The 27982-nt window shown below is 39.0% G+C and overlaps 1 protein-coding gene across 1 annotated transcript; it reads right to left on the bottom strand.

The window, feature by feature from the left end:
• Nucleotides 1–266: 266 nt before the first annotated feature.
• UBE2J1 (ubiquitin conjugating enzyme E2 J1) lies at nucleotides 267–27982 on the bottom strand. The gene is made up of 8 exons (XM_066545921.1): nucleotides 27833–27982; nucleotides 18656–18729; nucleotides 16823–16954; nucleotides 16178–16262; nucleotides 14656–14761; nucleotides 12676–12805; nucleotides 8855–8986; nucleotides 267–1338 (listed from the first exon to the last, which is right to left on the bottom strand). Exons 1-8 carry the CDS (start codon nucleotides 27861–27863, stop codon nucleotides 1063–1065), a joined length of 966 nt encoding a protein of 321 aa, XP_066402018.1. The 5' UTR covers nucleotides 27864–27982; the 3' UTR covers nucleotides 267–1062.

Raw genomic sequence — 27982 nt, forward strand, 5'->3', positions numbered from 1 at the left:
ACAAACAAAAAAAAACAAATCAAAGAAAAAACCCAACCAATCCACCAAAAGAAACCCCCTTACAAAAATCCAAACAACCAAAAAAAACCCTCAGACAAACAAAAAACAAACTGCCATGTGATACTTGAAACATATCCAAAGACTGGCTTGAAACTTTATTACTAGCAGGATTGTAATAAATACTTCTGTTAAGCATGTCCATATATGTCAGAATTTAAGTAATAAGGCTTAAATTTTCTTTAGTAAATAAAACCACATACGAAACATTCAGTTGAACACATTATGTATATTTCTGGTATAATTAAAAGACAACAGCTCTGGGTAAATAATTATATTACATATTTATAACTATTGCAAGAATAGACATGTTTTGCATAATCTTCAAATTTTAAAAACAAGATATACAGTTGAAAGTACTAGAAGAGGACATTCAAATCTTTCAAAAGACTACCCAATCTTTCTTCCAAAAAATAAAAATCAAAATAATGCAAGTTGTTTTCTGGCACCTACTTTCCTCCCACAATCCCGTCCCCCTTCCACACACACAAAGCAGCATCACAACCAAATTGTATGTGTTTCTGGAAATGTGTCATGGCAAATAAAAGTGGTTACAAAACTGTATTCCTTCTAAATTAGGAGTTCACCAGACACAAACACATAGCAGTGTTTCATTTTATCATCCCCTCTTCAATGGCAGATCTTATACTAACTTAGATGGGGTACTTATATGAGCATTTATGCCCCATAAAAAATTGAATCAACCATTTTTTAAAAATCGTCTTTTACTAAATAAATTATTCAAATTTAGCCCCATCCCACATGCCTTAATGTTACTATTCCACTGCACTGTTTCTGCAAGTATCTAGTGGGCGCTCAATTAAAACTCATAGCTTACAGGTCCAACTTTGCTTTTCCTACAATTATTGTATCTGTAGGTACATTAACATTCATAAGGATTTAAGCGTAAATACAAAAAGTAACCTTTGTAAACAGTTCTCATGTCATAGCCAATACAGAGCGTTCAGTGAAGCACTCAAGTCACTGCTGTTAGGACAAACAACCTTATAACTCAAACACATACTCGTTAGCCAGACATATTCTACGGAATATGAGAGCTGCCAGGGCGAAGGTGAGCAGGACGATGAGCACGGTGGAGCCCGTGTGGTTGGCGTTGCCTCGGGGCTGCGGTGCCCGGGTGAAGTCGGCGGAAGCCGGGGCCCGTCTCTGGCTCTGCTGCTGCGCGCGGCGCTGCCGGGGACTCAGCGAGGTGCTGCTGCTGGACACAGCTGGGGTGTGCTCCTGCCCAGCTGCTGCTGCACTGCTGCTCTGAGCTTCAGACTGAAACAGAAAGGTTGACAGCTGTCAGACAATACATTTTATCTCTTGTCAGCAAGAGATAAAATCATAGGGACTAAAACATGCTCTTCAGATAAGTGTTAATACATGTCACTAATAATTACAGGATTGTTATAGCTGGTTGTTTTTGTCCATACACTATCCTGAGTAGAAATATATTTCAAGCTGAAAATCAGCAGTTCTATAGACAAGAGAAGGCTGAAGGAAGTCTGTCAAACCATATTTACGTTAGAGATTTCAAATATCTTTGTCTAGGATGTTTTAACTCTTTGCTGCTCAAGAAATCCTCTAGGTAGTTATATCTCTGAGGATTTGCAACGTCACCTATACTGAAGGGGAAACAAGATGGAGAAGCCAAAAGAAGGATGGAGAGAAGTTCAAGAACTGTAGTTAAGCAGTGCTGCAGTGCTTCCTGTGGACATCTGAGTCCAGAAGTCTGTTCTCATCACCACCACCACCACTGAAAAAACAAAACGAAAATCCTAACCACAAACCACCTGATCCCAGCAGGAGATCCGGAGCACAGCACATGTGCAGGCACTTACCTATTGCCCTCTACTGGGCAAACTCGATCTGACATTACAAGTACTAGAAAATGCACTTTAGCAAATAATGTTCTGCTCATGAGAATTTTATGCTGAAGAAAACAAGTTTCAATCTTATGAACTAGAAAATATGACATCTGATCTCCCACCAGACTAATCCTGCTTGCAATACTAAAAAGCTCAAACTTCCAATGTTTAATATTAAAAATAGTAATACAGCGCAGTCATTAGAAATAAGCATTTTGACAAGGTTTTGTTTTAAAAGTTTAAAAAAAAAAGCTCTGAGAAAAAATGGCAGGTTTTTAAAATTTTTAAGTCTCATTTTCAGTCCTCAGAAAATAAGGGTTTCTGGTATTCCTACTTAAACCAATTTGCAGCTATTTTCCAGAGTTAGCTTTCTCCCCCTTTCCTTCTAAAAGATTATCCTAACAGCAGGTAAAACTAGAATTCTAGACATTTTAGATTTTTCTCCAAAGCCTTTTAATGGACCCAATATCCATAACCTTAAGCACTACTTCAGCCATCTACTATACTCATAAAAGATAACCTTTCCACATGACTTAATGGGGAATGCCCTCAGCTGCATCAGATTTGACAATCCACAAGACAGTGAATAGCACTTGGTCTTGTGACTCTTCTGTGTGTGGATAAAGAATTCAAAATTTCCACCTAGTCAGTGATTTGTCTCACCAAGAGAAAAGGCCTTAAATTCCTACCTCCTCATCATTACTACTTCCCACTGTTTATCATTTGCAAGGAAGTACTGATGCAATTACTCACCACATTTGATAATTTGCTGTTTACACAGGGGTCTAGCCTAAATAAGCAAAGCAGCTTGGGTAGCTTCAAAGAAAAATGTTTTTAAAAGATAAATTTTATCAGCAGAGACAGCCAAGAACACCACAAGCAGCCTGTTGTGATTTCCAGTACACTGCAGAAGAAAGTAATTCTGCTTCTCACTTGAAAGCTCCTCATGCCAAGGAAAATAAAGACTTGGGGAAGCCAAGCCTTTGAGAAATGAAGTTCCTAGATTCATCTACATTCCCATCATCCAGAAGGTGAGAGGGAGAGAAGTGAATTCAGGACACAAGAACTACCAATTCAGTAAGCAATTTTTTTCTTCTTCAAACAGTTTTTTATATATTTAAAAAAGTCTAGAAATATTCCTAATCCTCCATCTTACTAACAAAAGTAACTAGCACTGGCTGTCACACACATCTTCTCAATACTGCAAAACTTAAATTTAAAAATAAAACAGAAAGGCCCTGTTCTGAATAGAACAAGCTGTCATACACTGACATGAACAGATCCGTGATTCAAGAGAAATCTCACTGACAATTTCAAGGCTTTCAGTTATTTTTCTGAGGAAATTATAGATGGATTGGGCCAGCAGCAGACCAAAGGCTTCACCCAAAGCTCAGCTAATGCACCACCTTGGGATTCCCAACATAATCAATGGCCAACTATTACCAGACATGCAGAAGAAAGCTAAGAAAGGAGTCATCATCATGACCCGATATAAATTTGGGTCCAGGTGCTACAATATCTTAAGTAACAGAGATGACAGATAGATAGATAGATAGATAGATAGATAGATAGATAGATAGATAGATAGATAGATAGATAGATTGATTCCTTTATTTGTTTGAAGACTTAATTGTTAAGAATGCCAAAAATGGCAGAAGGGCTTCACTATTATAAAAAAGTCACAATCATCTTGTCTTCAACTCAATGGCAAGTCTTTAAACTCTTCGTAAGCAAACATTACAAGATTTTTAGATTAACACAACACCTCACACAACACAATTTCCATTGCTTCTGCCAAATAATGGTTTCTGCCAAACCATACTAGAAATGCGGATGAGGGCTTAACAGACTAAAAATAGAAATATTCAACAATAGTTAAATATAGCCACCTTTAGCATCTGATCTTTACAGACATTTAATACATACATGTCACATTATTACATACTATTTATATTACTACATGTCACATTATTTCTGAAGCTTCTGAAACTGTTAGGACTGAGAGAAAATTTGCTCCAAGGACATCTGAACAATTATTTGATGAATAAGGTATTTCAGTAAAATATACTTATATCAGAACTAACAAAAACTTGTACCATATAAAAAAATGCAAGTAATGAAATTTATATCATGTTCAGTCTACTTAAAAATGGTAGAACTCATTGCATCCTTTATATCTCCAGCCCATTATTTTAAAAATTTTTATCAGAATACTAGAAGGATATTTAATCATCTTAGAAGGGATGTTTTAAAAATACAGCAAACTCAGAAACTCAGGACCATATAAATGCTCTGGGTTACTGAAGCCTCTTTCACTTACACCAGTGGTCTGGGGACAGATGCAGAAATCAGGATAGGTGAAACACTTGTTTGTCTGTACAACTTCTAACTGAAGAAACACTGAAGTTTGACACAGCATGGCTTAATGGCTAATATGAAAAATGTCAGGTTTTTAATGAATCAAAGTTGGGCATAGTACTCTCAATTGTCAAGACATTTAAAATGGTTGCTGTAGCATTACAGAACTAAGACATCACTTAACAGAGATAAAGGGTAACACTTTTTGCCAATATATCATTCAGAACTTAAAGTTAAGGGCTTTATAAATCTCATGCATCAGAACACAGCCTCATTTTCTGACAGAAACCTCCTTCATCAGCTCAAGAGTAGCTGGCTTCAGTTACACTGTTTATTTTATCACCCTCAAAATGCTTCATCTAGTCACTATTATCAGTGCAAGTCACTATTATAAGATACTGCTTAATAACAGGTGCACTGAGGCTTAATGCATTCCCAGGTTATCAGAAAACAGCCTAACTACAGTTTTTACCTTGCTACTTAATAAAGCTCACAAAGCATCAACTTTATTCATTAGCTATAAGCCCCAAGGTGGGACATCATTCCATACCAATGCACCAAATGTATTGCTACTGATTTGGTGGAAGTTTAGACACCCATAATCCAAACAGATTTAGTCTGTGCAATTGAGGGGGGAAGACAGAAATGCAGCCCACCAGCCTCTGCTGCTGAGTAAACGGCACTGCTCTCCAGCCTCCACTAATGAGTCCCACTGTGATCAGAGTTTTGGTACCAAAATTTAGGTGCCCACTGGACCTGAGTCCCACCTGAGTATCTACAATATATTCCTTCAAAAACATTGTTTTGCTCAGATGTGGAAGGATTTCACCTTAATGCTATGGCAGTTACTTTTATCAAGCCAGTTTTCAGCAGCAGTACCTTGCTTGCACTTTGAATACTTAAACAAGAATAATGTATCATTACTTTACCCTGAGTAGACATCAACAGCTACTACACATAAAATAAAGTACTGTCAGAAGTAGTCTAGTCAGAGGTGTTCTCTGCATTCAGTTCAGACTCCTCAGAAATACTGCATAATGCCTTAGGTAGCCTATTGTTTTAGTTTTATTACTGCTAAAGACTGTTCTCTGCAGCTCTGTATCCTTTTAGATGAGTTGCTGTGGCAGCATTTTCCAGAGCAGTGCTGTTCCTTTCCTTGTTCCCATGTTGTTGTACTCGTTGCCTTGCACCTGACTGTTATTTGTCCTGGTTCAGAGCAAATTTGGGAGAGAATCCCCAAAGGGGCTCCGGTAGGAAAGCAAATTAAATCGGCCCCACCCCATAACCAGTCCAGGAGAAACTACCTCCTTGGAGAAAAGTGGAAAAAAACTGTTTATCAAACAATAAAACCTAAACAATATTAAACAATAAAACCCCTTGCCGCTCCAAAAGAGATGACAAACTGAGAAAACCCCCTCCCCAGGCTGCAGCTCAGCTCACTCAGTCTCTGATCAGTCCCTCCAGTGCTGGAAATGTCGTGGGCCAGGCCCGGCCTGGTGGGCCACAGGTGCAGCTGCCAGTGCTCTGCTGGGTGTTCAGTCCAGAGCAAGTTTCAAGAGGTCCAAAGAAAAGGGAAAAAACCACAGTCCAGGGAACTTCTTTGCCTCAGCTAGCTAAACTAACTAAAAGCAAAGGAGAGCTCTGTCCTGCTGTCTGTCCATCCGCAGACAACACAGTCCAGGAGCAGGAATGTGGAGGAGTGAGTGCAGTGTCTGAACAAACTGTGCACTTCTTCTCTCCCCCCTTCACTCTCTGGAACACATCTTAAAGGTGCAAAACTTATTATCAGCATAAACAGAACGAGATGATTGGGGATAAAAGCATCATATAGTCAACCCAGGACACTGGCAAACCTCTATAATGTTGTGAGACAGGTTCTCTTGGGAAGCCGGTCTCACTGGCATGAGAATCAACCCCCTCCCCTCCCCCTTCTTCCTTCAAAAATCAGCTGTTTAAAGGCTGGACGAATGTTCTCTAATAATACAGGCACATAAAACTTAATAGCCAGTGTGCAACATCTGCACCAGTGTTGCACACTCCAGTCATTATTAACAGGACAGTGAATGGGAACAACCACTGCTGGTCTGGCAAAAAGACAAGAGAAGGTGGGGAGGATGTGAAGTGACCTGGAAGATGTGGTCATGCAGGGAAAGCCTAAAAGTCAAGAGCTCTGAGTGCACCTTCCCCACAGCACAGACAAACATCCATGCAGCAATTACACAGTATTTTCAAAGGGCAAGAATCTGTAAGACTGAAGTACTGAGTAACAAAATGACAGCCAAAACATAAGCAACAGTTTCAAACTGAGTTTTGAAATCTGAAAAACATAAACTTAATGTAAATACTGTAAGACTTGGTCCTTCTTTAGTCAGTGAGGCTATAATCCTTTCCCTAGGTGAAAGACGACAGAAGGTGGAGCTAATTAAAAATATCTCTTTTTCTGATGGAATGAAAAATTCTCTCTTCAGGAATAAGGCCCTGCGTGGAACAAAGAAATGGACACAAAGTGATGCCATCACAGAGACCCATTTCAGAGTGCTCTTCACACAGGAATTAAGTTAGCCCTGTCCCAGGAAGGACATTACTGTGATCAGAAATATCTTGCCATTAACACATTTCAAAAATCTGGCCTTTCAATCAACTTTAAGGTTAAAAAATCATGGCACAGAGAACTGTTGCTGGAAAGAACAAACTCGATCACGAAGCAGTCCCATAATAAAACACAGACTACAGATTCCTTCACCTTCACCTAGAGGTGACCCTTCCCTTAACACCTATTTACCATTGTGTCTTTAATGAAGAATGGTTACAACTGTTCTAGGAGCAGAAGAAAGGTAACACTCCATTTTTTCTGCATGATTACTTCGAGTATTCATTTCTGTATTGTCTAGAAAGACAAAAGGTCCCATGACTTCAGAGTGAGACACATTAATCTACTGTATCAACAAGTTAATACAAGAATTCAGCATTAGCCCCATCTCTCCCCTTTTTACTCTCAACTAGAGTAAACCCAGCAAATTTTCTACAACAGCTTTTAATTACATACACATTTGTAGAGTAAGGGGCAAACATTTTATCCACAAAGAGAGAATAATATGTTTTGGTGTTGCCCAAATCTAACACAACTTATTAAGGCAGAAGTAGATCTTTACACAACAAGAACTCAATAAACAGATTTTACACATGCAGGAAACCCAGCTGAGTAGAAAAGATCTGAGGTTTGCATGGGTATACTCTTTCACACCTCTAAGCAGATCAAGGCCCAGAGTGCCCTACTTTGAAAATATTTCTATTACCTTTCACATGAATAAGAACACAAAAATAACAAGCTCAAATTCCTTAAAACAGTCTTTCCTGCTACACATTTCTTTCTTCCACTGTGGCTATTTTCCACTATGTGACAGCTCAGAAACACAGGTGTTGGTTCAAACTAAAACTAACAATCCTGAATATTAGTTCAATTCTCTAAAACATGAACCCACTTATCATTTACAGTTGATCACATATATTAATATTTTTACATACACTTATATGTTTATATGTTTACAGGTCTCATTTCCTATAGGACAGATCTTCTGAAAATTAAATTAACTATTAATTATTAAATCAGTATTATTGATAAAACTAGTTTTCTTAAAAATGTGATTAATTTTAAAAAGTCTCCCTCCTCAAGAAAATGCCAGAAATGCCTTGGTGTATCAGATCTTTCTACTATATTAGCCAGGATTTGCAATAAGAAGAATATAATAAAATGGTTTATTGAATCCTGAATTGAATTGAATCTGGAAGAATTTCTTCCCCCTTACTGTGAGGGAAAGAAAGTTTGCTATTAGCACGTTTGTATTTCTACATAGCTTGAAAACATGTTGCAAACACACAACAGATGTTACTGGACATGTTGTAGGTTTTTTAACCAATCTGCAGCCCCATCCTCTCTAAAAAAGGCAGCTGAGCTGGGATTTGCCTGCAATTTATCAGTGAATTTAGACTGCATTTGCAACAGTCCTAACAGCAGCTGCCTTGGCCCACCACCAGACCTCAGTCACTTCTGAAACCTTTATGTAAGCCCTACACCTAGCAGTATTAAAATATAAGTGCCATATTTCAAATTGTAAGAACATTTTAGACTGACTTAAGAGGTTATAAAACCCAAGAAGATAGTACTGATTAATATTTAAAAGCTACAGGTTATCACTGAAACATTTTTTGCCTCTGGCTAAGAATTCTGTAGAGAAAACTTGTGCTATGTTACGCAGATGGTAAATTGTAGTGCTTCAGACACCATAAAGTTTTAATGAACACAATGTAATTAAAGGAAACACTGGGAAGAAGAACTGCTAAAAGAACATTATTTCTTGTTTTAAGAGAAGAAAGTGAAAGCAAAGGTTGCTATTTCTAAAAATGATTCAGCATACTATTTGCTAACAGATTTTATATAAAGTATGCAGGAGTTCCAGCATAAATATATGAACTACAGGCTGTGCTACTTTAATCAAGACTCCAATCAGCTTAAGAGGACCAATTTAATAATAAGGCTATGCCCAATAAAGCTCAAAGATGGACCATACCGTTGCACTTGCTGGATCTGGGAATGCTCTGGCTGCACCATCCTGCTGGGGCTCACGTGAAGCAGCAGCGTGGCTCAGTCCTGATGTGTTTGAGGGTCCAGCATCAGATCTCCTGGATGAATTGACCTCTGCCTACAAGAAGCACACATGCACACGTCACAGACAAGATCAAAATTGCTCCAAAACTTATTTTAGAACATGTATTTCTTTGCAGAGAATGTGAGGCTTACCAAAATGTAATAATCAGGTGTGCCAGTTGCATTCTGATGACACAGTAATAAGTTTAAGAAATTTTCATTCTTTAAAAATAAGACTGCAAATGTGCAAGCAATGGTTTAAAACTCAATTACGTTTGCACATATCAAATGTAACATTAAAAAAAAAAGCACAGATGTAAGAGCAAAAAACAAGTCTTTAGAAGATCCAGGACATTATGCCAGAATAACACAGTTTTTAAAACTTTTGTTTTGCATGTCCTTAAGACAATGTTGCTTACTGTTGATACAAGTGAAGTAGCACAGCCTGTTCCCCCACAGGACTAAAGAGCCTCTGGTGAGAGCCAGTGTAATCTGGCTGTACTGGTTTCAGTACAAAGTTGCCTCACAGACAGAGTGGGCATATATGCATGACACTACACTGAGTAGTATTTGCATACCAGGGTCCACTATTTAAATTTCAGCACAGAGTGAAAGAAAAAATTCAAGTCTTTCAATACTGCTTTCATACACATTTACAAAATGTCTACTGCACATTATTTCCCAGAATTTAGGTTTCATGCTTAGGAAATCTGAGACAAGAGATCAGTAGGGACATGTAGAAGAACACAAACCCCAGAATATATGCCAGCAATAATCTCTTGGGAATGGAAAAGGATATACCATCATAGTGCTGAACTGGAATACTTCTAAAATTTACATATGTCAAAAAAAGGAAGTCTTGACCAGATCAATTTTTATCAGTAACCAAGTCACCTCTCAAGTCATGTGTCTAGATGCCAACTTATTACAAAATGACAACTTCAAATCTAGTCTTCAAATGCAGACATGGTGGTAGCGGTGGTAGTAGTAGCAAGAAATACAAACGGTGTATTAGAAAACAACCAGTTACAGTGATAACAAACTGGTAAGATCACAGTATAATAGTCTTTCATGATACTATTTAGTGTGAGGAAATTAAGTTCTCTGTTTCTTTATATGTCTTACCTCAAGAGAATCCAAAAAATACAGCACCAAAACAATCTGGAGATGGATTTAACATTTGAAAACTTAGAATCTGCTAAGAAGACTGCTTTGTCTTTGCACTTAACTATTATGAACTGTAGTATTAGACAGGAAAAGTTATGATTCAAATATGGATCATCAACAAAGCAACACAGAATTATGAAGCATTTAGACTGGAATGGAACTCCAGATGTCCCTGGTCCAACTCTCTCTAGAGTCATGTCCAGACAAGTTTTGAGCATCTCCAAAGCTGGGGGTTCCAGAGTCTCTCTGGGTAGTCTGCTCCAGCATTTGACAACCCTCAGGGTGAATCTTTCTTTCCTATATCCCATCTTAAGTTCCCCAGAACCAGAGTACCGATTTTCATACTCTTGCTTCTTTCAAGATGAGCTTATTTCATCTTTACTGTTAATCTCTATAAAGCAGTACCAAATGTGCATTTGATTTACTTTAATTTATGAAAGTACTAAGTCTAGTATCTAGACTGAAGTCAGACTAACATTCAAAAGATGACCAACATCTTTAAACATATGAGGGTGAGCAGAGAATTTTACTGCAAAATATGCCGTGTGATGGCAACATGAAGGTAAACCATACTGTTTTACAGTGACACATATCCTATTAGTGATTACTTTTTCCCTGTTTTAACCAAAGTGGAATTTCTGCTATATAACACCTAAAATGCAGGAAACTATTTAGAAGTCAATATAAAACTGATACAAAATACAATTTACTATTAAAACAGACAGGAACAAAGGTGGATGCTCACAGAATCAGGAAAACTGTAATGAGAAGATGTGTTGGGGTCTTTTCCCCCTCCTGAATTTTGTATTCCTATCTCAATACCACTTTTTAAAAAGTTACCATCTTGTTTAAAGCTGGTAAGAAACAATAACCCTGGGATCATCTACACATAGTTAGGAAACCTCTTATTAAAGGATGAATGCAGAGGTTGCTAGTATGTTTGCTAGTAGTGAGACTCTCTCAAATTATACACTCAATCAGCAATCTGATGTTAAATCTTACCCCATAAATTGATATGAAATGTATCCAAATAATTAAAAACTTCTTTATTTTCTGCTAGTAATTCATACTATTAGTTTATTACAAACACATCAATTGAACACCTCTGCCTAACAACAAACAGATAAGAAAGTCAAGCAAAGCAGAGAAGCAGGAAGCTTAAAAAACCCCAACCCCTAAAATGTGACTTGAGAAGGGAAGAAAGGTGCAACCAGAGGACAGAACTGATTTACCTTATTAAAAAAAAAAAAAAAACAAACCAAAAACAATGGATGGTAAAAGGCTGTAGAAACCTAATGCATTTGTTCATTTTTTTTCCTGACAAGTGCTTGTTCTTAGGAGGTGGTATCAAGCACACAGATACATATACACCTGTATTCTTTAAAGACTGATATCTGTAAGCCGTTAATTTTAAAACTGAAAAAGGTCTGAAATGTCAGTTATGAGTTCTTGCTCACAAAAGAAAAAGCCAAACAAAACCAAACTCTGATATTTCTAGGATTTCTTTGAAGATTAGCAGTTCTTAAGTAAAAATCAATCCTACAACTTTAAACCCTTATATACTGTAAAAAAGCCAGGAAAAGGCAATCCATTGTTTCTCCAAGTAGCTCAGCTTTAAAATTCTGTCCCTGTTTTTTGTATCTTTGTAAAATATTTGGAGATGTTTTTATTCTAAGGATTATGGCACAGGAATATGCACGTCCTGCAAGACTGGCAGGAATGCTCAGAAGACAATCTTTACTTTCCTGGCACACACAAAAGAAGTAAAAAGTAGCCTTTAGGACACTATTAGAAGAACATGGGTGATAAAAGGGGACATACTGGCAGCCCTGACCTTAGTGAGGATGTGTTCTGCACTAATGCCACATTGTCATAGTGTAACTGTAGCTCCCTGCCCTCATGCACAGTAGTCTTCCTTAGTGGCTGATTTAAGAGTTTAGTGGAAAACCCAGTGAAAAACAACACTGTGCATGCAAGACATGCAATTCTCTAAGGAATGTATTTGTCTAAACAAACCTTGCTTTCACTGAAACACAAGCTAGAGAACACATTTTTCGGTCACAGCAACTTCCATACCAGAGTTCAACTTTCAGTATCTTCAGATAGTAGCAGAGTAGTTCAAAAGAATTTGCAACCATTTTTCAGTAGTAATATGTTTTATTCCTTCCATAAGCCAAAAGGAAAAAAAAAATCACAAAGGTAAAAAATTTAGGTTAGCTTTGCCCAAACTTTCATCACACTTTTATGATAAAACTAATTCTGGAGAATTTAATCAAGTTATTAGTGTCAGAAAATGTGGAAGTAAAAGCAACATAGGCAGTTTTTACCACAGTGGTCACCACTAAAATTAAAATTAATCAATCAATGCTTGAGATGCACAACTTATTAACCAGCAAATTTCAAGAGATCCATTCTTATTTTCTCTTTCAGACTATACTGAAATAAACAGGCTTCCACATAGCAATTGATGAAGGTCTTCTGAAATGATGAATGTTTCTGTGATTTCCAAGTTTTTCCCTCAGTATTTTTTTTTCTAATTCTATACAAGAGAGATAAAAGTTTAAACAGTGACTTTACCTTGAAGCTAATTTGCCTGGCAAGTTCTTTAGCCTCCTTGTCTGCCTGGCATGACACACTTCCAGATGTCAGTGGTAAGAGGGCTGTCTTCATAGATGTGCCACACATTTCACAACAGAAGTCTTGTGACCTGCACCCAAAAAGGACATAGCTCAGAATAGCACGTTCTCAGTGTTCCTGTGTGCTTGTTTAATAAATTATTTGCAGAACAATCCACAGAAAGACAAGTGGTGGCAAGGCCAGTAGCTTAGAAGTACTTCCCTCTGCCTCAAATCACACTATCTTGAAAAAATATATTGAGAATTATCTATATTACTAACACAAATTCTCTCATGTCATTTAGGAAAGTATTAACAACTGACTTAAATATCACTATTATTTATACTTTATTAATAATTTCTTAGAATTAAAATACTTATATCTGCAGCAAATAAAAACTATAAATTATAAATATTTAACTATTATTACAAATGTTATACTGAACCCAGGAGCTCGCACCTCCAATCCAGGAATTTCAGCTTCTTGGAGAACATAACCTTCCCACATCATCTCTCTATAGGGCAAGTGGCTCTCCAGGTCAGTGAGGAATCACAGAGACTTGACAGCACAGTATCAAGACCAACCTACCCCACTGACTCACTCCTGTTACTGAATGCCACTGAAAAGAGCCTGGCTCTACCTTTTTTACAACTTCCTTTCAGATAATTGTACACATGGATATGATCCCCTGAACTTTCTCTTCTCCAGGCTGAACGCTCCCAGCTCTTTTACTATCTCCATGGATGAAACATGTTCCAGCCCCTCAATCACCTCTGTGGCACTGCACTGAATTTGCTCCAGGACATGTTATCTTTCTTGTACTCTGACCTGCTCACAGCCCCACCTGAGCCCAGCACTCCTGATGTCTCACTAGTGCTGAGTACTGAAGTAGGATCACTTCCCTTGAGCTGCTGGCAATGCTGTTCCTTGTGCAACCCAGGACACCATCAGCCTTCTCTGCTGCAAGGGCACCTGCTGCCTGCTGGTCAGCATGGTGACTGCCACAATCCTCCCTTCCAAGCTCCCTTCTAGTCAGCTGGTGCTATTCCTCTCCAGGGAGGAATTTCTCTGACATTCCTCCAGCCAGCTGAGGCTCCTCTGGATGGCAGTACAACCTTCTGGTATATCAGCCACTCCTCCCAGCTTTGTATCACCAGCAAACTTGCTGAGGGTGCACCCTGTCCCATTATCCAGGTCATTAATGACACTGAATAGCACTGGCCCCAGTACTGACACCAGGAATACACCAATAGTGACCAGCCTGCAGCTGGATTTTGTGCTGCTTATCACAATCCTTTGAGCCAGGCAGCTCAGCCAGTTCTTAATCTACCTTACTGTCCCCAACTACCTAGGCTGTACTCCATGACTGAGGATAAGGCAAAGGACACCAAAAGCCTTGCTGAAGTCCCTATAAACAACACCCACTGCCTTCCCCTTGTCCACTAAGCTAATAATTTCATCATAGTCACAAACCTAATCTTAAATTAACTTCCTAAAGATCATTTAGAAGAAGTTGCTTCAGAATTTTGAACTAATTTTGTTATTACTTAAGGACAATTATACATCATTATTTTGGTTGTTTTCTCCCCCACTTACTATCAATTCCAGCATACCCACTTTCTCTCCATGCTGCAATTAGTACTGTATCACAATGTTAATTACATCTCCAAGTCTGAATTTCAGACAAACCTCTAATATGACCACACAATACTGGAAGGAACGGAGTGCTCCCAAAATATTTAGTTTGACTGATAGTTCCAAGTTTACACAATATCCCAAGAAAAAAGTGACTACACATACAAGGCATCAAACTTGTTTTATTTGGAACAGATAAGATAAAGACTCAAGATAATAGACTAAAATAGCTTATTTTCTACTCAATGCATTACCCTAAAAGTAAGTGAATGTGAATGTACCTACAATAACAAACTTAACACTTACTTCTTTGCAAGAGCTCTTCTTTCTTCTGGTGTGTAATCTAGAGATCCTATTGCTCCTTCACCTTTGGTTGGCATAAATCCAATGATGGCTAGTAAAGCTGTTCTTACTAAAATGGGAAAACAGAGTTATAAACAAGGTGGCAGAAACAACAGTTATGTAATCTCATTCCACACCTGGCAAAGTTGCATTTCTGACTGCAAAACTTCATTCTGCCAAGTCTGAATTTCCTACAAGCAGCACTGGTTTGGGGTTTATTTTGGCACACTGCAAGGTGTTCTCAATTCTGTTTTAACATCAGGTTGTAAACAAAGAAAAGGCCAACAGAGAAGAAAAAAATCAATTCTCACAAAAATGCTGCATTAAGGTGAGTGTTCCAGGCTTTAAAAACAAGGAAAAAAAGGTAAAGCAGAACTAACATATAAAAAGGTGGTTGAGGGGAGAAGAGGGGAGAGGAAAAAGATAAGAAGGTTCACAGGGAATTCTTTTTTTTGTGTCTGTTTTCTATTAGACATGAATTCTGCAATTTAGTGCACACATGCTCTGAGTTTTTTTTTGCAAAGTATTGCAGAATTTGTTCCTTTTATGTCATCACAAATAGGGGAAGGAGCTCACTTCAAACATTAATAACTGCTAAATAACTAACTAATATTAGTAACAGAAGTCATCTGTTCTTCATCTGAAGCATCTCTTTTGACAACATCTGTACTTGGACTTTGTTTTACAGATGTAATGAAATTTAAGAATTCAAGACACTTTGCCAATAGAGTTGGTAAATAAATATCCCATCAAAATAAGTACCACAGAAAAGAGACAGAATATATATGACTACTTAGAAACACAGTATTTTCTACTCTTTAAAAAAACATTAGAGACTTAACAAAAGTTGAAGAGTGGTCTGCTACAAAAATCCTAAAATCTTACTAACATATTTTAAAAGTGAAACTGATATAGAAATAATTGATATACTGTACTCAGCCAAATTAAAATTACTTGAACATATAGCATATTGCCTTGGATGAACTGTGCCACCTGTAATAACAGTATTTTTAAAAATAAAGATAAGAGAAGATTCAGTTATTCTGAACTCAGACCACATTATCTTCCTCTTGAGTGCTCAGAACCACATCATTAGAATTGAAAACTCACTTCTATTATTATTCAAGCTGGCTTAGTGATCATGCAAAAACTGGGTAAAGTAACAGGATTTATTTTCGTAACAAAATTTTAAACAAAACACATAAAGATATTCTAAGTAGTCTGAGAATTCTTAATGCTTATGTATCCAAGTAAAGAAGAGCTTGCCATCACCCCTCAGCTTCTCAGCCCTGGCATTTACTTAGTATGATTTCCAAATCATTCAATTTCACTCCTTTATGATCTTACATTTGACAAATTCTCCCATAATTTTACACCCTCAAAATCTGTCTCCTCTTCCACTATAAACACTCTTCATGAGATTTTTTTTAGTTTAAAGAACAAGTTGTTTGATGGGGGTAACATTTATCAAGGAATTGTTACTTACTACTCCACGAAGGCTGCCATGTTTCAGGATGATGCCCTGAGATGCTTAAACAAATTTTCTTCCCCACTTCAAACCTGCCATTTGCCTTCAAAGGAAGAAGGAGGATACAATAAAGCATGCCAGAAGCTAACTCTTGAGTTTTTGTAAATGTTGTAAAAATCATGATCAAAATAATTACATACACAAATAATATGTGACAATTATACTACTGCCAACACCATAAAATTGGCATTCAGCTTGCTGAAAACAGAACTCTGTCACCTGAGTCTATTAATGCATGAAGAAAACCTTCTACAAAGCTATGCACAAAGGAAGGCCTTTGCCTCAAACTACAGGTCTGCCTTCCTACATCTGAGCAATGTATTCAACAGAAACCAAGCAGGCCCATGGGGAGAACAGAAGGCAAGAGAATCACATCAATGTGATTGCTCCCAGAGGAAAGAACTTCCATTTATTAGGCATAAAGCTTCATGCCATTCAGAGATTACCAAAATAATCTTGGAAGACTTTAGATCTTCAATTATACTATATGTGCCACCTTTCTTACAAAAATAACATTATGTTTAATGCCAAGAATCGCTCTCTCTCTACCTATGATAAAATTGATAACAATAAAAAGAAAAATTAGTAAGCATGCTTACTTACCGTTAGCAAAATAATGCTGGGTGGTTTCATGGGATATTCAGGTGGTAGCACTATTCGCCCATGATAAATCCCTCCATCAAAATCTGAATCTGGAGGGCCTCTAACAGTGAAGTGCCATTCAAAAAGATTATCCTAAAATGCCCCCATCGATGGGAGAAGGGGGGAGAGGAAAAAAAAAGAAAAAGTGTTCATCACAGAAATAGACAACTTAATCTCATTTTCTTGAACAAGGACGGGCTGAAGAAACAGTACACAGGCAGAAGTTTTAAGAAGCCAAAATCAAGTAGAGAGTTAAGAGAACACAGCACTAAGGATAAAGCATTGTAGGCTGGTAAATTTCTTGTGCTATAATTTGCCAAAACCCTCAAATTCATTATCCAAATTTTTTATGCCAGCTGTATAAATTATTAGAAGAGTTTTACTACCCAACAGATAGAAAACTGAGTCAATTAAGAGTAAGATCCAAAATCTTTCGATCTTTGCCTCAATGAACAATGATTTCTGGAGAACCAAGGGGAGACCTACACCAAGAAAGAACACTAATGACAGCCTTCCCAAAGCTCCTTCCATGCCCTGGTCAACACAGGGATTTGACTCACACCCCACAGAACTATTCCTCCTCCTCCACTAACAATTTTGAAACAGGTACTGTGCCTTATTGCACAACTTTGAAAGATAAGCATTGAAATCTAGAGTTTTATCATCCTTGGACATATAAATAACTTCTCTTTAAACATTATTTCTTTGGAGTTTTGAGCTGGGATTTGTGTATCAGAACTTGTGCTGCCAACAACTTCCTAAATATTTACAAGCGGAACAACTCCTACTGTTGGGACAGGAGCCTAAATGAGGCTTGCTGTCAGTGAGTGAGATCCCCCAGCTAATGCTAAACACTGGTATTACAGCACTGGCACTGCCCACATAGTTGCAGTTTTTCAAGTCTAGGAGATAACTGTCAAGATTTCCAGCGTTTCCTTTCATCTGCCAGCGTTCTCTTCGCAGTGAGACACTGTTCTAATCCAGAAATAAGATCTTCATGTAGGTTACAAATAATAGCAAGAATTAAACCTCTCATTTTTACCACAGGAAGGAGAAGCAAGCTACAGATAAAAACCAGTAAACAATAGGGAATATTTTATAGCGCCTAGGAACATGCATTATTATGTGAGCATGACAAGTGTGTTACACATTTCTGCAAACAGCTGAAAATCAAACCTCCCAACTGAATATCAAAGAACACTGATTTTTTTAAATTAACCCAATGAAGTCAAAAGGGATTTCTGTTTAAGCTTCTAACCACCAGAAGTTCATTGTCCTCTCTGTCCAAAAACTTAACTGGGTGTTCAGACAAGAAGCTACCCCTTGAGTGAAATCCCTCTCTCTTACAATGCATCCAAAATTGTACACACTTGTGTTTTTCACAGGTTTTCTTAAAAGCAAAACAACAATCCTCAGAGATCACCTTAAGTGTTTCAGTGACCAACTCAGCAACTGAGCCCGATGTCAGGTTTGGGTACAAAAAGCTTGATTTACCTATCAAGTATTTTCACAGTCTTGGGAAGGCGATGGGGGGAATAAACACACCCATGCTATAAAACTACACAGGTGCCATGTAAAACTGTTACTAAGTACTTTCACCAATACCCTGAACTAGAAGACCATTGAAGTTGAATTCTGCTGCTGATTTCCATCATAGGGGAAAAAAAATCGGTTTGCTATCATTTAAATATGTATATTTTAAATATATATGCATTTTAGAGAAGTATATATTAAGAGTATATATTAATAAAACAGCCTAATTACAAGCTCTTGCAAACATATAGAGAAACAAACCTCCAAAGGCTGTGCATGATAATGATCTGTAGGATCCTTCAGTTCTGCAGCCTCTTTCATCAAACGTTTGACAGCTGAAAAAAAGGAAAGTATAAGACATGAAAATGAAGAAAATAACTTAATATGCATTGCACAGAAAAATACATAAAACATTTTTGAAGAATTCTTTTCAGCTAACTAATCTTCTCCAGCAGATTCCAGCTTCTTCACTGGAGTTCCTAATTCAAGACACTATATAACTACTTATGATGAATAAACCTTAAATGGGTTGTACAAGCATAAAGTTATGAAAAATCCATGCATGGTCACAGAGCTTCTCAACACTGAACACCGGGACTAAAGTAGTTTTATACTGGTAATTGCACCAAGGAGGAAGAAAAACATATGTATCATTAACAGAGTTTCAGACTACAAGATTTACAAGGCTAACAACCTCAATATTCTACAATACATGAGCATCTTTAACAACTGCTGAAAAGCTTTATCCTGACACCTCCCATGACAATTACATGACTACTCCTTTAGTTGATCAAAGGATGGTCACAGTAATACTTGAGAGAAATCAACATATCATCAGGAAGAGGAGATGAAGTTTTATATAAGACTTGAAAACACATATGCCCAGCCTGAAAAATTCACCCAGGGCCTCTGCAGTTGGAACCTGCCACCAAGTGTGAACACCCAGGGGTTCTATCATGATTTTAGGATACTCATTAGCAACCTTCTCCAACCTTCCACTTCAGAAATACCAGCATCACCTGTATTTTCTGTATTTCCTTCTTGTGCCCTCTTTTGCAAGCTCTGTTACATCACTTATACTTCAGGTGCCCTCATGTGCACCATACATTAATAAAAAACTCTGACCTCCCCACACAGGAATTCTCCTTCCAATCTACTGTGAAAAGTTCTTTTCCTCCTTCACACTTTTGGACAGCTATAAACAACGGCTCAAAGTTTGAGAATTTCACTTCTTACAACCCAAACAGAAAACCAATTACGTGGAAATCTGCTGCTGCCAGTTACCTCAGTTATGCTGCTGTCACAGGGAGGTGTCAATTAAACACCCTGCAGATCCCACAAGGTCATGGCACAGCTAGCAGCATTCAGGCTCTGCTGAGTAACAGTTTGTCTCTTTCATCTTCATTAAGGTTTACCAGTTCATTAGAGAGGAATATAAGAAAACCAGTCTGGACCAGAAAAGGCTTTGGACCCAGCATTGCTTCACAGCCAACAAGGCTGGACACTTGCCTTTAGAAGAAGAGTGCCATGCACCAGGATGAGCTAATTCAGGAGGGAACACCCCATGAAGCAAAAAGATGACCATGAGAAAACTGACAATGTACATAATAAAACCTAATAAAGACAGAGCAGTCATGGACAAGGCAGACAACTGTTACTGAGATTTCCCAGCTGAGAAACCAGGACAGAAAAGAAATACATTCCCCCACAACAGCATCACGTGGAGTCACCCATGTTCACCAAGGGAAAGCTATTAGAGCATAATAATATTCCACTCTTGGGGCATAAAACATAACAAAAATCTAATTTAGCTCTTGAATATCAGAGAGATAATTTGCTTATAAGAAGTTTTCAGTATTAAGCAACCCAGGACATTTTAAGTATCTATCAGATGACCTAACTTCGGCCTTCCAATACCTGAAGAGAGCCTACAAGAAAGATGGGAGAGGGATTTTTATAAGAGCATGTAGCAACAAGATGGGGAATAGCTTCAAACTGAAAGAGAGTAGATTTAGATTGCATATTAGGAAGAATTTCTTTTCTGTGAGGATGGTAAGATGCTGGAACAACTTATCCAGTGAAGTTGTGGATGCCCCATCCCTGGAAGTGTTCCAGGCCAGGTTGGACAGAGCTTAGAGCAACCTGGTCTAGTGAAAGGTGTCCCTGCTCATGGCACAGGGGTTGGAAGTAGGTGATCCTTAAGGTGCCTTCCAACCCAAGCCTTTCTATTATTCCATGATTCTAAGCAGCACATGTGTATGCAGAAAGGCTGAGAGATGGGGTTGTTCAGCCTGAAGAAAAAGCTCTAGGGAGACTTTACTGTGACCTTTCAATACCTAGAAGATGCTTATAAGAAAGAAGTAACTTCTTACCACAGCCTGTAGTGAGAAGAGGGAATGGTTTTGAACTCAAAGAGAGTAGGTTTAGATTGGAAGGAATATGGAAGGAATTCTCTGCAGTGAGGGCAATGAGACACTGGAACAAGCTGCCCAGAGAAGCTGGGGAGGCCTCATCCCTGGAAGCATTGAAGGCCAAGCTGGACAGAGCTTTGAGCTGTGATCTAGCAGAATGTGTCCCTGCCTGAGGCAGGGAGGCTGAACTAGATTACCTTTAAAGATCCCTGCCAACCCAAACCATTTTGTGTTTCTCCTCCCACATTGCTGAAAAAAACCAACTGAGAGGCTGCAAAGAAAGCCTGGAGAGGTAAAGATTCATTCTGAGAATGTGCAATCCAGTGAAGAAAGCACAAAATTTGTTTCTTCTTTAAGCACTGCTGCAGTATTCATGAAACAGTTCTTCCTTTGGCTACCAAAAACTGCAGTGGAAGAAACAAGCATAATTCACAAAGTCTGCCTGCAATAAGTCATGGTATTTCAACCCACTTAAGTCATACTGAGTCACTGAGTAAACATTTGGCAATGGCAATTCTGAAAAATCAGAAAATTTGAAATAAAGAATTGCAGACTGTCAATAAAGTCAAAGAGTATCGCTAATTCAGCCAAAAAAAAGAAAAGTCAAGACACAGAATTTGTCTAAGATAGGTTTTAGAGACAAAATAATCAAGTTATTTTTTAATGTGACATGACATCAGCATGAAAAATAACCATACTTTCACAGATACACTCAGTAACACTTTATCAATGTTCATCAAAATTAAATCCTGGAGAAATTAAGTTTCTGGACTAGAGATTACAGGAGAGTTCCCACCAAGCAGAAGGTGTGGGAGCTATCTACTGCTCAGTGGAGGAAAGACAGAATACTACAGGTCAGAGGCCCTGCCTGACAATCTGCCTCTTGTGTTACACTGAATAAAATTTTCTGAAAAGCAAAATATGGATATTAAAAATCTAAGAATCAAGTTTAAAGCTACCAGCTTGCTTTAGGATTGAGTGGTGGTGGAATAACAATTAATGCGCAAAATTTGGACAATAAATGCATATGTGATTCATAGATTCATTTCTGCCAAAAACCACGTCCAGTCAAATTCCACTTTCATCATCCTTTACTTCAAGTTACTCTCAAACCTCAGTTCACACAATTGCTTCTTTTGAATATATCTGCAGGTCACATTCAAGTAGTCCTGCTGTGTGCCCAACCAGACAAGTCTGTAGCTAGTGGCTGGGGAAACCTTCTGGACACAGAACATGCAAGTGATCAGTCTTTGTAAACATCAGTGTGACTGCTTAAAGAGATGACAGGATCTGAACATTGGTGGTGTTTTCTTAGTATATCACTATGTCTTTACTAAAAAAAAAAAAAAAAAGTGGTTGTGCATGACAGTATCTTCCTCAAATGCACAGCAACCTTTTCATTCTGAAATGAATTCTCAAACTTCAGTTTGAAATTTCAGTTCCGCTATTTGAAAAAGAAAGTACATAATGAACAGACAAATAATGGAATCCAGAACAGCTGGCATAAAGCTAGAGATCTCTCAATCTTCCAAGATGACTTATCTAAGCTGGGAAAAGACGAATAAAACAACCTGACAGCTTTTACTGCTTTGGCAAATGTTTCCTACCTTTTTATTTATGGCTGCTATTATTATTTTTTTTTTCACTTCAAGCAAGATTTAGAGGTCTATGCAGAAGAAATACAGAAGAAGCAGTAACTTTTTCCCTATGGCTCTGCTAACCAAAACAGCACAAGTAAGGATGCAATTTATTTACTGAATACAGGTTTTCCAATGAAAGTAAAACTCCCATAAAACCCTTCATCTCAGAGAAACTTTTATAACTACTCAATCCACTTAAGTGATTAGTAAAACACAAGTTATCTTTGTTATGTGTTTTTCTATTAATGAGGCTACTACCTACAATTAGGAAAAATATTACACAACAATAATAGGAAAAAAAATTTAAAATGAAATCACATAAGCAGTTTGAGACAAGCATCAAGTCCTTTCAATTACATGGACGTGTTGAACGACATTTTGGGAGGGTCTTCTTAAATCCAGCTGGCTTTCTTTTCTTCCCCCCTCCACTCTATAGCTGACCATTGAGCCAAGAGTGCCTGACCCACAGCTGGTGTAACCATCAAGTGACTTCAGAGGTCACAGTGCAGAGTGTCAGCAGTCCCCACAGCAGCCCAAAGCACCTGGGAACCCAAACTGCATTGGCATTTAAAAGAAAATCTCATTTACTAAAGGTAATGCTTAAATTTCTTGGAAGGGAAAAATAACAGTGAATCACTCTGTCAGTAGCTCCACTATACTTCATTAAAAAACCCATCAGGATTAAGTTTATGTGTAAAGTACCTAGGATTGCTCATAAAATGACAGCACTTGATGAGCTTTGACATTTTAAGTTAAAAAAATAAATCCCCATTTTAAGTGATGTGGTCACTGACACATGTAAGAAAACATATTTAAAACAAAGAGTCAACAGTAGCTCTTTGATATGGAAAATGGTATTTTTTCAATGATATTTTTTTGCTGTACTCTCTAGAGAATGGTTTATTAAATCTAAACATACAGAAACTCTAACAGGTTCACAGCAACCTGCACAGTGTCACTAGGACCTGTGTGACATGTTGTGGATGTGATTCTCCTGGACAGCTTAGAACCTGTGAATGATGTGTGATCATCTGTGAACTAAAAATAATAGAAATAAATCCAAAACACAGCACTGAACCAGCTACTAGGAAAAAAATTAACTCCATCCCAGCCAAGACCAGGACATTCCTCTGGCAGTTCCTTTGACTTCTGCTACAAAACAAATGTAAACACCATTTCCCAAGAAACAGGCCAGCTGTTTTCCATCCTCAGGGTCTCAGATACATCCCTTCTCAAGACCCATAAGCCTCCTGAATAGCTCTTTTACATCTTCACAGCCTCACATACATTCTTTCACATGATCAACAAAGTATTAACAACTATTAAAAAAACACAAAAACTTTTAATTAGTCTTGTCTTGCTTTCCTCTCACCCTCAGAAACAGCCAACCTTTAGTCCTCATTTCCCTCAGGGCAGCAGGAAGTACAGTACTCTTCTTGCAGTTGCAATTGAAAACAACTGTTCAGTCAACACAAAGGGAGGTAAAACTTACAAAATCCAAGGTGTTTGTTGAACACACTAAGATCAAACAATGAATAAAATTTTAACATCTGTTCAACGTTTTATTTTCAAACAATCTATCCTTATTTCATACTCGGAAGGTACTAAGCAGCACAACAGCTACTGGCTATTTCCTATTAGCTCTGTTTAGTTAACAAAGAACTGACTCATGCTTGTAGGCACGGATCACTTACTTATACAAAATATGCAGGGGAGAAAGAAGTACAGTTTGTAGGAAAAGCAGCAATCATATTGAAGATGACATCTAAGAGGATCACAATCTCAGCATTGTTAGGTTCCCTATGCCCTCAGGCTCCCAAAGCAGTGCCCTGGGCAATAAATGCAGGACATTGCCCAGGACAATAAATGCATGCCTCCCTCCACATGCTCTCTCTAGGCCTCCAGTGCCCTCACTAATCAAATTTTCAATGAGTTGGTCTGCTGAAAGCAAAATAAACTCTGCCCCCCAAAAAACGAAAAAGCATGATTGTTTGTGGGCTCTGTGTGAGGCACTGCAAGTAGGTGTTCATAATTCTTCGAGTGTCTGTGCTAATACCCACTCAGACGCCTGGTCACAGCCCAGACAAAAGCGAGACATTGTCACTACAAGAGCAGTGACTACAAGATTTGGTGTCTGATCTTACAGGCCAAGGGTCACAGCACTTGGGGGGAAAAAAAATAAAGAGATTATTCCAAGTAGCTGTCTTATAAATTTCAGAAAATAGGGATGTTCCTGAGGCATGAAGAGGATGAGTCTGTACTCTAGTCAGCTGAGCTTTAATATTGATGGGAGAGGTTTATCAGCCATGTGGTAGCAGGCTGATATACATTGACTAATCCATTTTGAAATCCTAAGACAGAAAATAGCTTACCCTTTTACAACTACCAAAAATACACACAAAAATATGAAGCAACAGCTTACAAGGCTTTGCCTTATTGAAGCAATACAAAGAAACCTGAAGTGTGGAGTGTGAAATTTCATCCCTTCCAAAATTAATGGTCTTTTTGTTCATAGGCAGTGTGAGAAGACAGCATGAGGTGAATGCCCCCATGGCACCCTGCTCTCACAGAGGGCAAGTGACAGAAGCTGCTTGGCCATCCCAGACATGCACTGGCCATGGCCTGTACCTGTGGCAAACTGAGATGGGCCAGAGCTGCACTGCCTCTCAGCAACAGAGGCATGGTGTGCAGGGGAACAACTTGCTTTGTGCTGTGGACAGTTACCATCTTTCTGGTATGTTGGGATGAACTTACTGGCTGTAGAAACAGGGATAAGGAAGAAGATGAACACATTGCCTTGGAGCAATCAGGAGCAGGACAAAGACGTGTAGTAATATTGCTCTTTTGTGGTCTGCTTGAGAGCACACAAAGTACAGCAGTGGAGAACCTAACTGATCCCCACTCATCAACCTGGTCTAGCACATTCACAGAAGAGAGATCCAGGTATGAAGTTCATAGATGAACTTCAGCTCCTTCACGACTCTATGGCAGAATTTGGCTTAAAATAAAGATTAATAAAGGCACATGTTTCTTTTAACAATATTTTCCTATTTAAAATGTGTTTTCATCTACAACATTACATTAAAGCAGTTTATAATAAAAGGGTTAGTAGGATTTGCCCTTTAAAAATCTACTGAACAGACAAAGTCACCATTTGCAGTTTGCTCAAGTCAAACAGCAGATTTCAACAGTAGAAGCCTCTTGTACAGGTACAGAATGATTACTTTTTCCACTCTGTCTCAAGATAGCATGTTCTAAATCCCTAAAGCTGACCTAAAGGTTAGCAGCCTGGTTCTTCCTCTACTAAAGGCAAAGCAATAACAGGCACAAGGTCAGCTACTTGTTCTAAAGCCCTAGAGGGCTCAGTTACCAAGTAATCCCTTCAGTCCACAGATGACACAACCCTTTGAAAGAGAAAATATGGTGCGCTTTTTATGTATTTTAGTGCCTTTACATTAACTGAAACTAGCTTAATATTAGAATATTGTAGAGTTCCATTGTAAGCCTTCAGTCAAATTGCAAGAGTAAGATACCAGCACTAAAGTGCACAGGTAACTGGAACAGGACAGGAATTTGTAAAACATACACAGAAATATTAAGTAATTGCCTATGCTCATCTACCTGGTTAGCAAGTAAAATGCCAGACTAGAAGCAGTGGTTATACATAATTACTGTCAACTCATTTTAATGGACAACTGTGAAAGAAACAATATTTATTTAAAATATTTGTTATATTTATTCAACACCTTTTTGCACATCTGTTCAGTGAACGATTTCACATATATTGACTATTGACATCCATGTTTTAAATCATTATAGAAATTTTAAAAGTTACTTATATAATTTAAAAACTTTCACCATCTATATGGAAATAAATCGTTTAATAAATTAATATGTAACCAAACATGCTGAATTTGGAGAAATAATATTAAACCATTGTATGAATTATTTGTCTTTGCCACATAAAGTTCATTTTGCTATGGAACAGCTGCTTCCACCTGGTTTTCAGCACCAACAGGTGCTGAAAATCAATTCCAGTAAAGGTAATTTTCTCTTGAATACAGGGGGGACAAGTAGCAATAAAGGAGAAGAACATTTCTAAATTAAGCCACAAATATTTGTCCTCTCCACCCAGATCCCAGGTGTTTGTCATACAGCACACCACCACTGTTTCCCATGACGTGGCGAACCACAACCACGGAGCATGTTTGTTTGGCCTTGTAAATTCACATATGCCACGCATCCTGCATATCTCCCTAAAAACAAAGTATTCCTTCCTTCAAAGTATTTTTAAATGACAAAAAGTTCATCATTTGCTTAGTGATCCTTCTTATCTTTCAGTTATGCAACTTGGGTGTGAGGCTAAGGGACATAATTTAACAATAGACACATTATCTGCATGAGGGATGTTTGTAAACAAGCGTGTCACTGACATTTGTAAGGTACAAGTCATCATAACATTCAGTTTCTCCTCACCTCTTATGCCGGTAACAGGAAGGTATGATTAAAAAATAAAGCCACTATTCATCACAATAACATGAAGCTGATAATGCCTATTTCTCAACACCCAGTCAGGGGAAAGCAGGGACAGCAACCCACACACAAACCCTCCCAGCCCTTACAAGCCGCGGAAGAGGTTTTGCTCCGGCAGTGTCAGTCAGGCCTCCGGCTGGGCAAGCAGCTCCCGGGGGTGAAGCCCTGGCACAGCCGGTCAGAGGCCGCTGCTCCGACACAGCCATGGGGGAGACACGGCCTGTCCACTGTTTGCTTCCCAGGAATCCAAGCCTTCCCTTCTAGCACTGTTTTCTTCACATCTCTTGAGGCATCTCTCTCACTTCAAGGATTCAAAAGAAAGCCCAGGAGTTATAGGCATGAATTTTAACATGCAAACATGCCGAACCAAACATGGGAGCAAACACAGACACGCAAGTAAATAGAGCCTGTACGGCAACACTTCTGCAAAACAAACTGACGCCACACAGGCCAAGTCCCCTTGGCAAGCCGTCCCTCACAGGCACCTATTCAGAGAGCAGGCGATGCCGGGGGGAGCAGGGCACGGCCACCTGACTAAACGTTCAAAGGTACGATTCCACGATCCACCAAAACGCGTGGGCACACAGACCTGGCGGTCAGGGTGTTTTGAACCGAATTACAGCTCGGAGGAAGGTATCAACGCCATCGCACTGCGAAGGCGAACCGAACCCGGCCGGCCTCCGCCTGAACGCCGCCACCGCCCCGGCGCAGGGAACCCATCGCCACCGCCGTGGCCCCCGGCCCTCCTCCCCGCCGCAGCCCCGGCCCCGGCCCCGGCCCCGGCCCCCGAGCCCTCCGCGACCAGCTCGCCCGCAGCGGCCCGGACAGCTCGTAAAGGCGCGGCCGCCGCCTACCCGGGCTCTTGAGGTTGTACCGGGCCTCCATGGCAGCGGGCACCGCTCGCTCCCTCCGCGGCGGCTCCGGCGGCGGGGGCAGGGGGCGGAGGAGGAAGGCCGGCCCCGGCCCAGCCCGCCTCGCCGCGGGACACTCCCCTGACGTGGCAG

This window comes from Molothrus aeneus, chromosome 3 (genome assembly GCF_037042795.1).
Source record: "Molothrus aeneus isolate 106 chromosome 3, BPBGC_Maene_1.0, whole genome shotgun sequence".
In the NCBI taxonomy this organism is placed as follows: Eukaryota; Metazoa; Chordata; class Aves; order Passeriformes; family Icteridae; genus Molothrus; species Molothrus aeneus.

Bases quoted from the DNA above. Each gene is read 5' to 3' on its own strand.
- UBE2J1 (XM_066545921.1), bottom strand. From the start codon at position 27,863: ATGGAGGCCCGGTACAACCTCAAGAGCCCGG. The intron at 18,730-27,832 runs GTAGGCGGCGGC...CCTTTTTTTCAG, and splicing joins GTACAACCTCAAGAGCCCGG to CTGTCAAACGTTTGATGAAA. The intron at 12,806-14,655 runs GTAAGTGTTAAG...TTTTGGGTGCAG, and splicing joins AGAAGAGCTCTTGCAAAGAA to GTCACAAGACTTCTGTTGTG.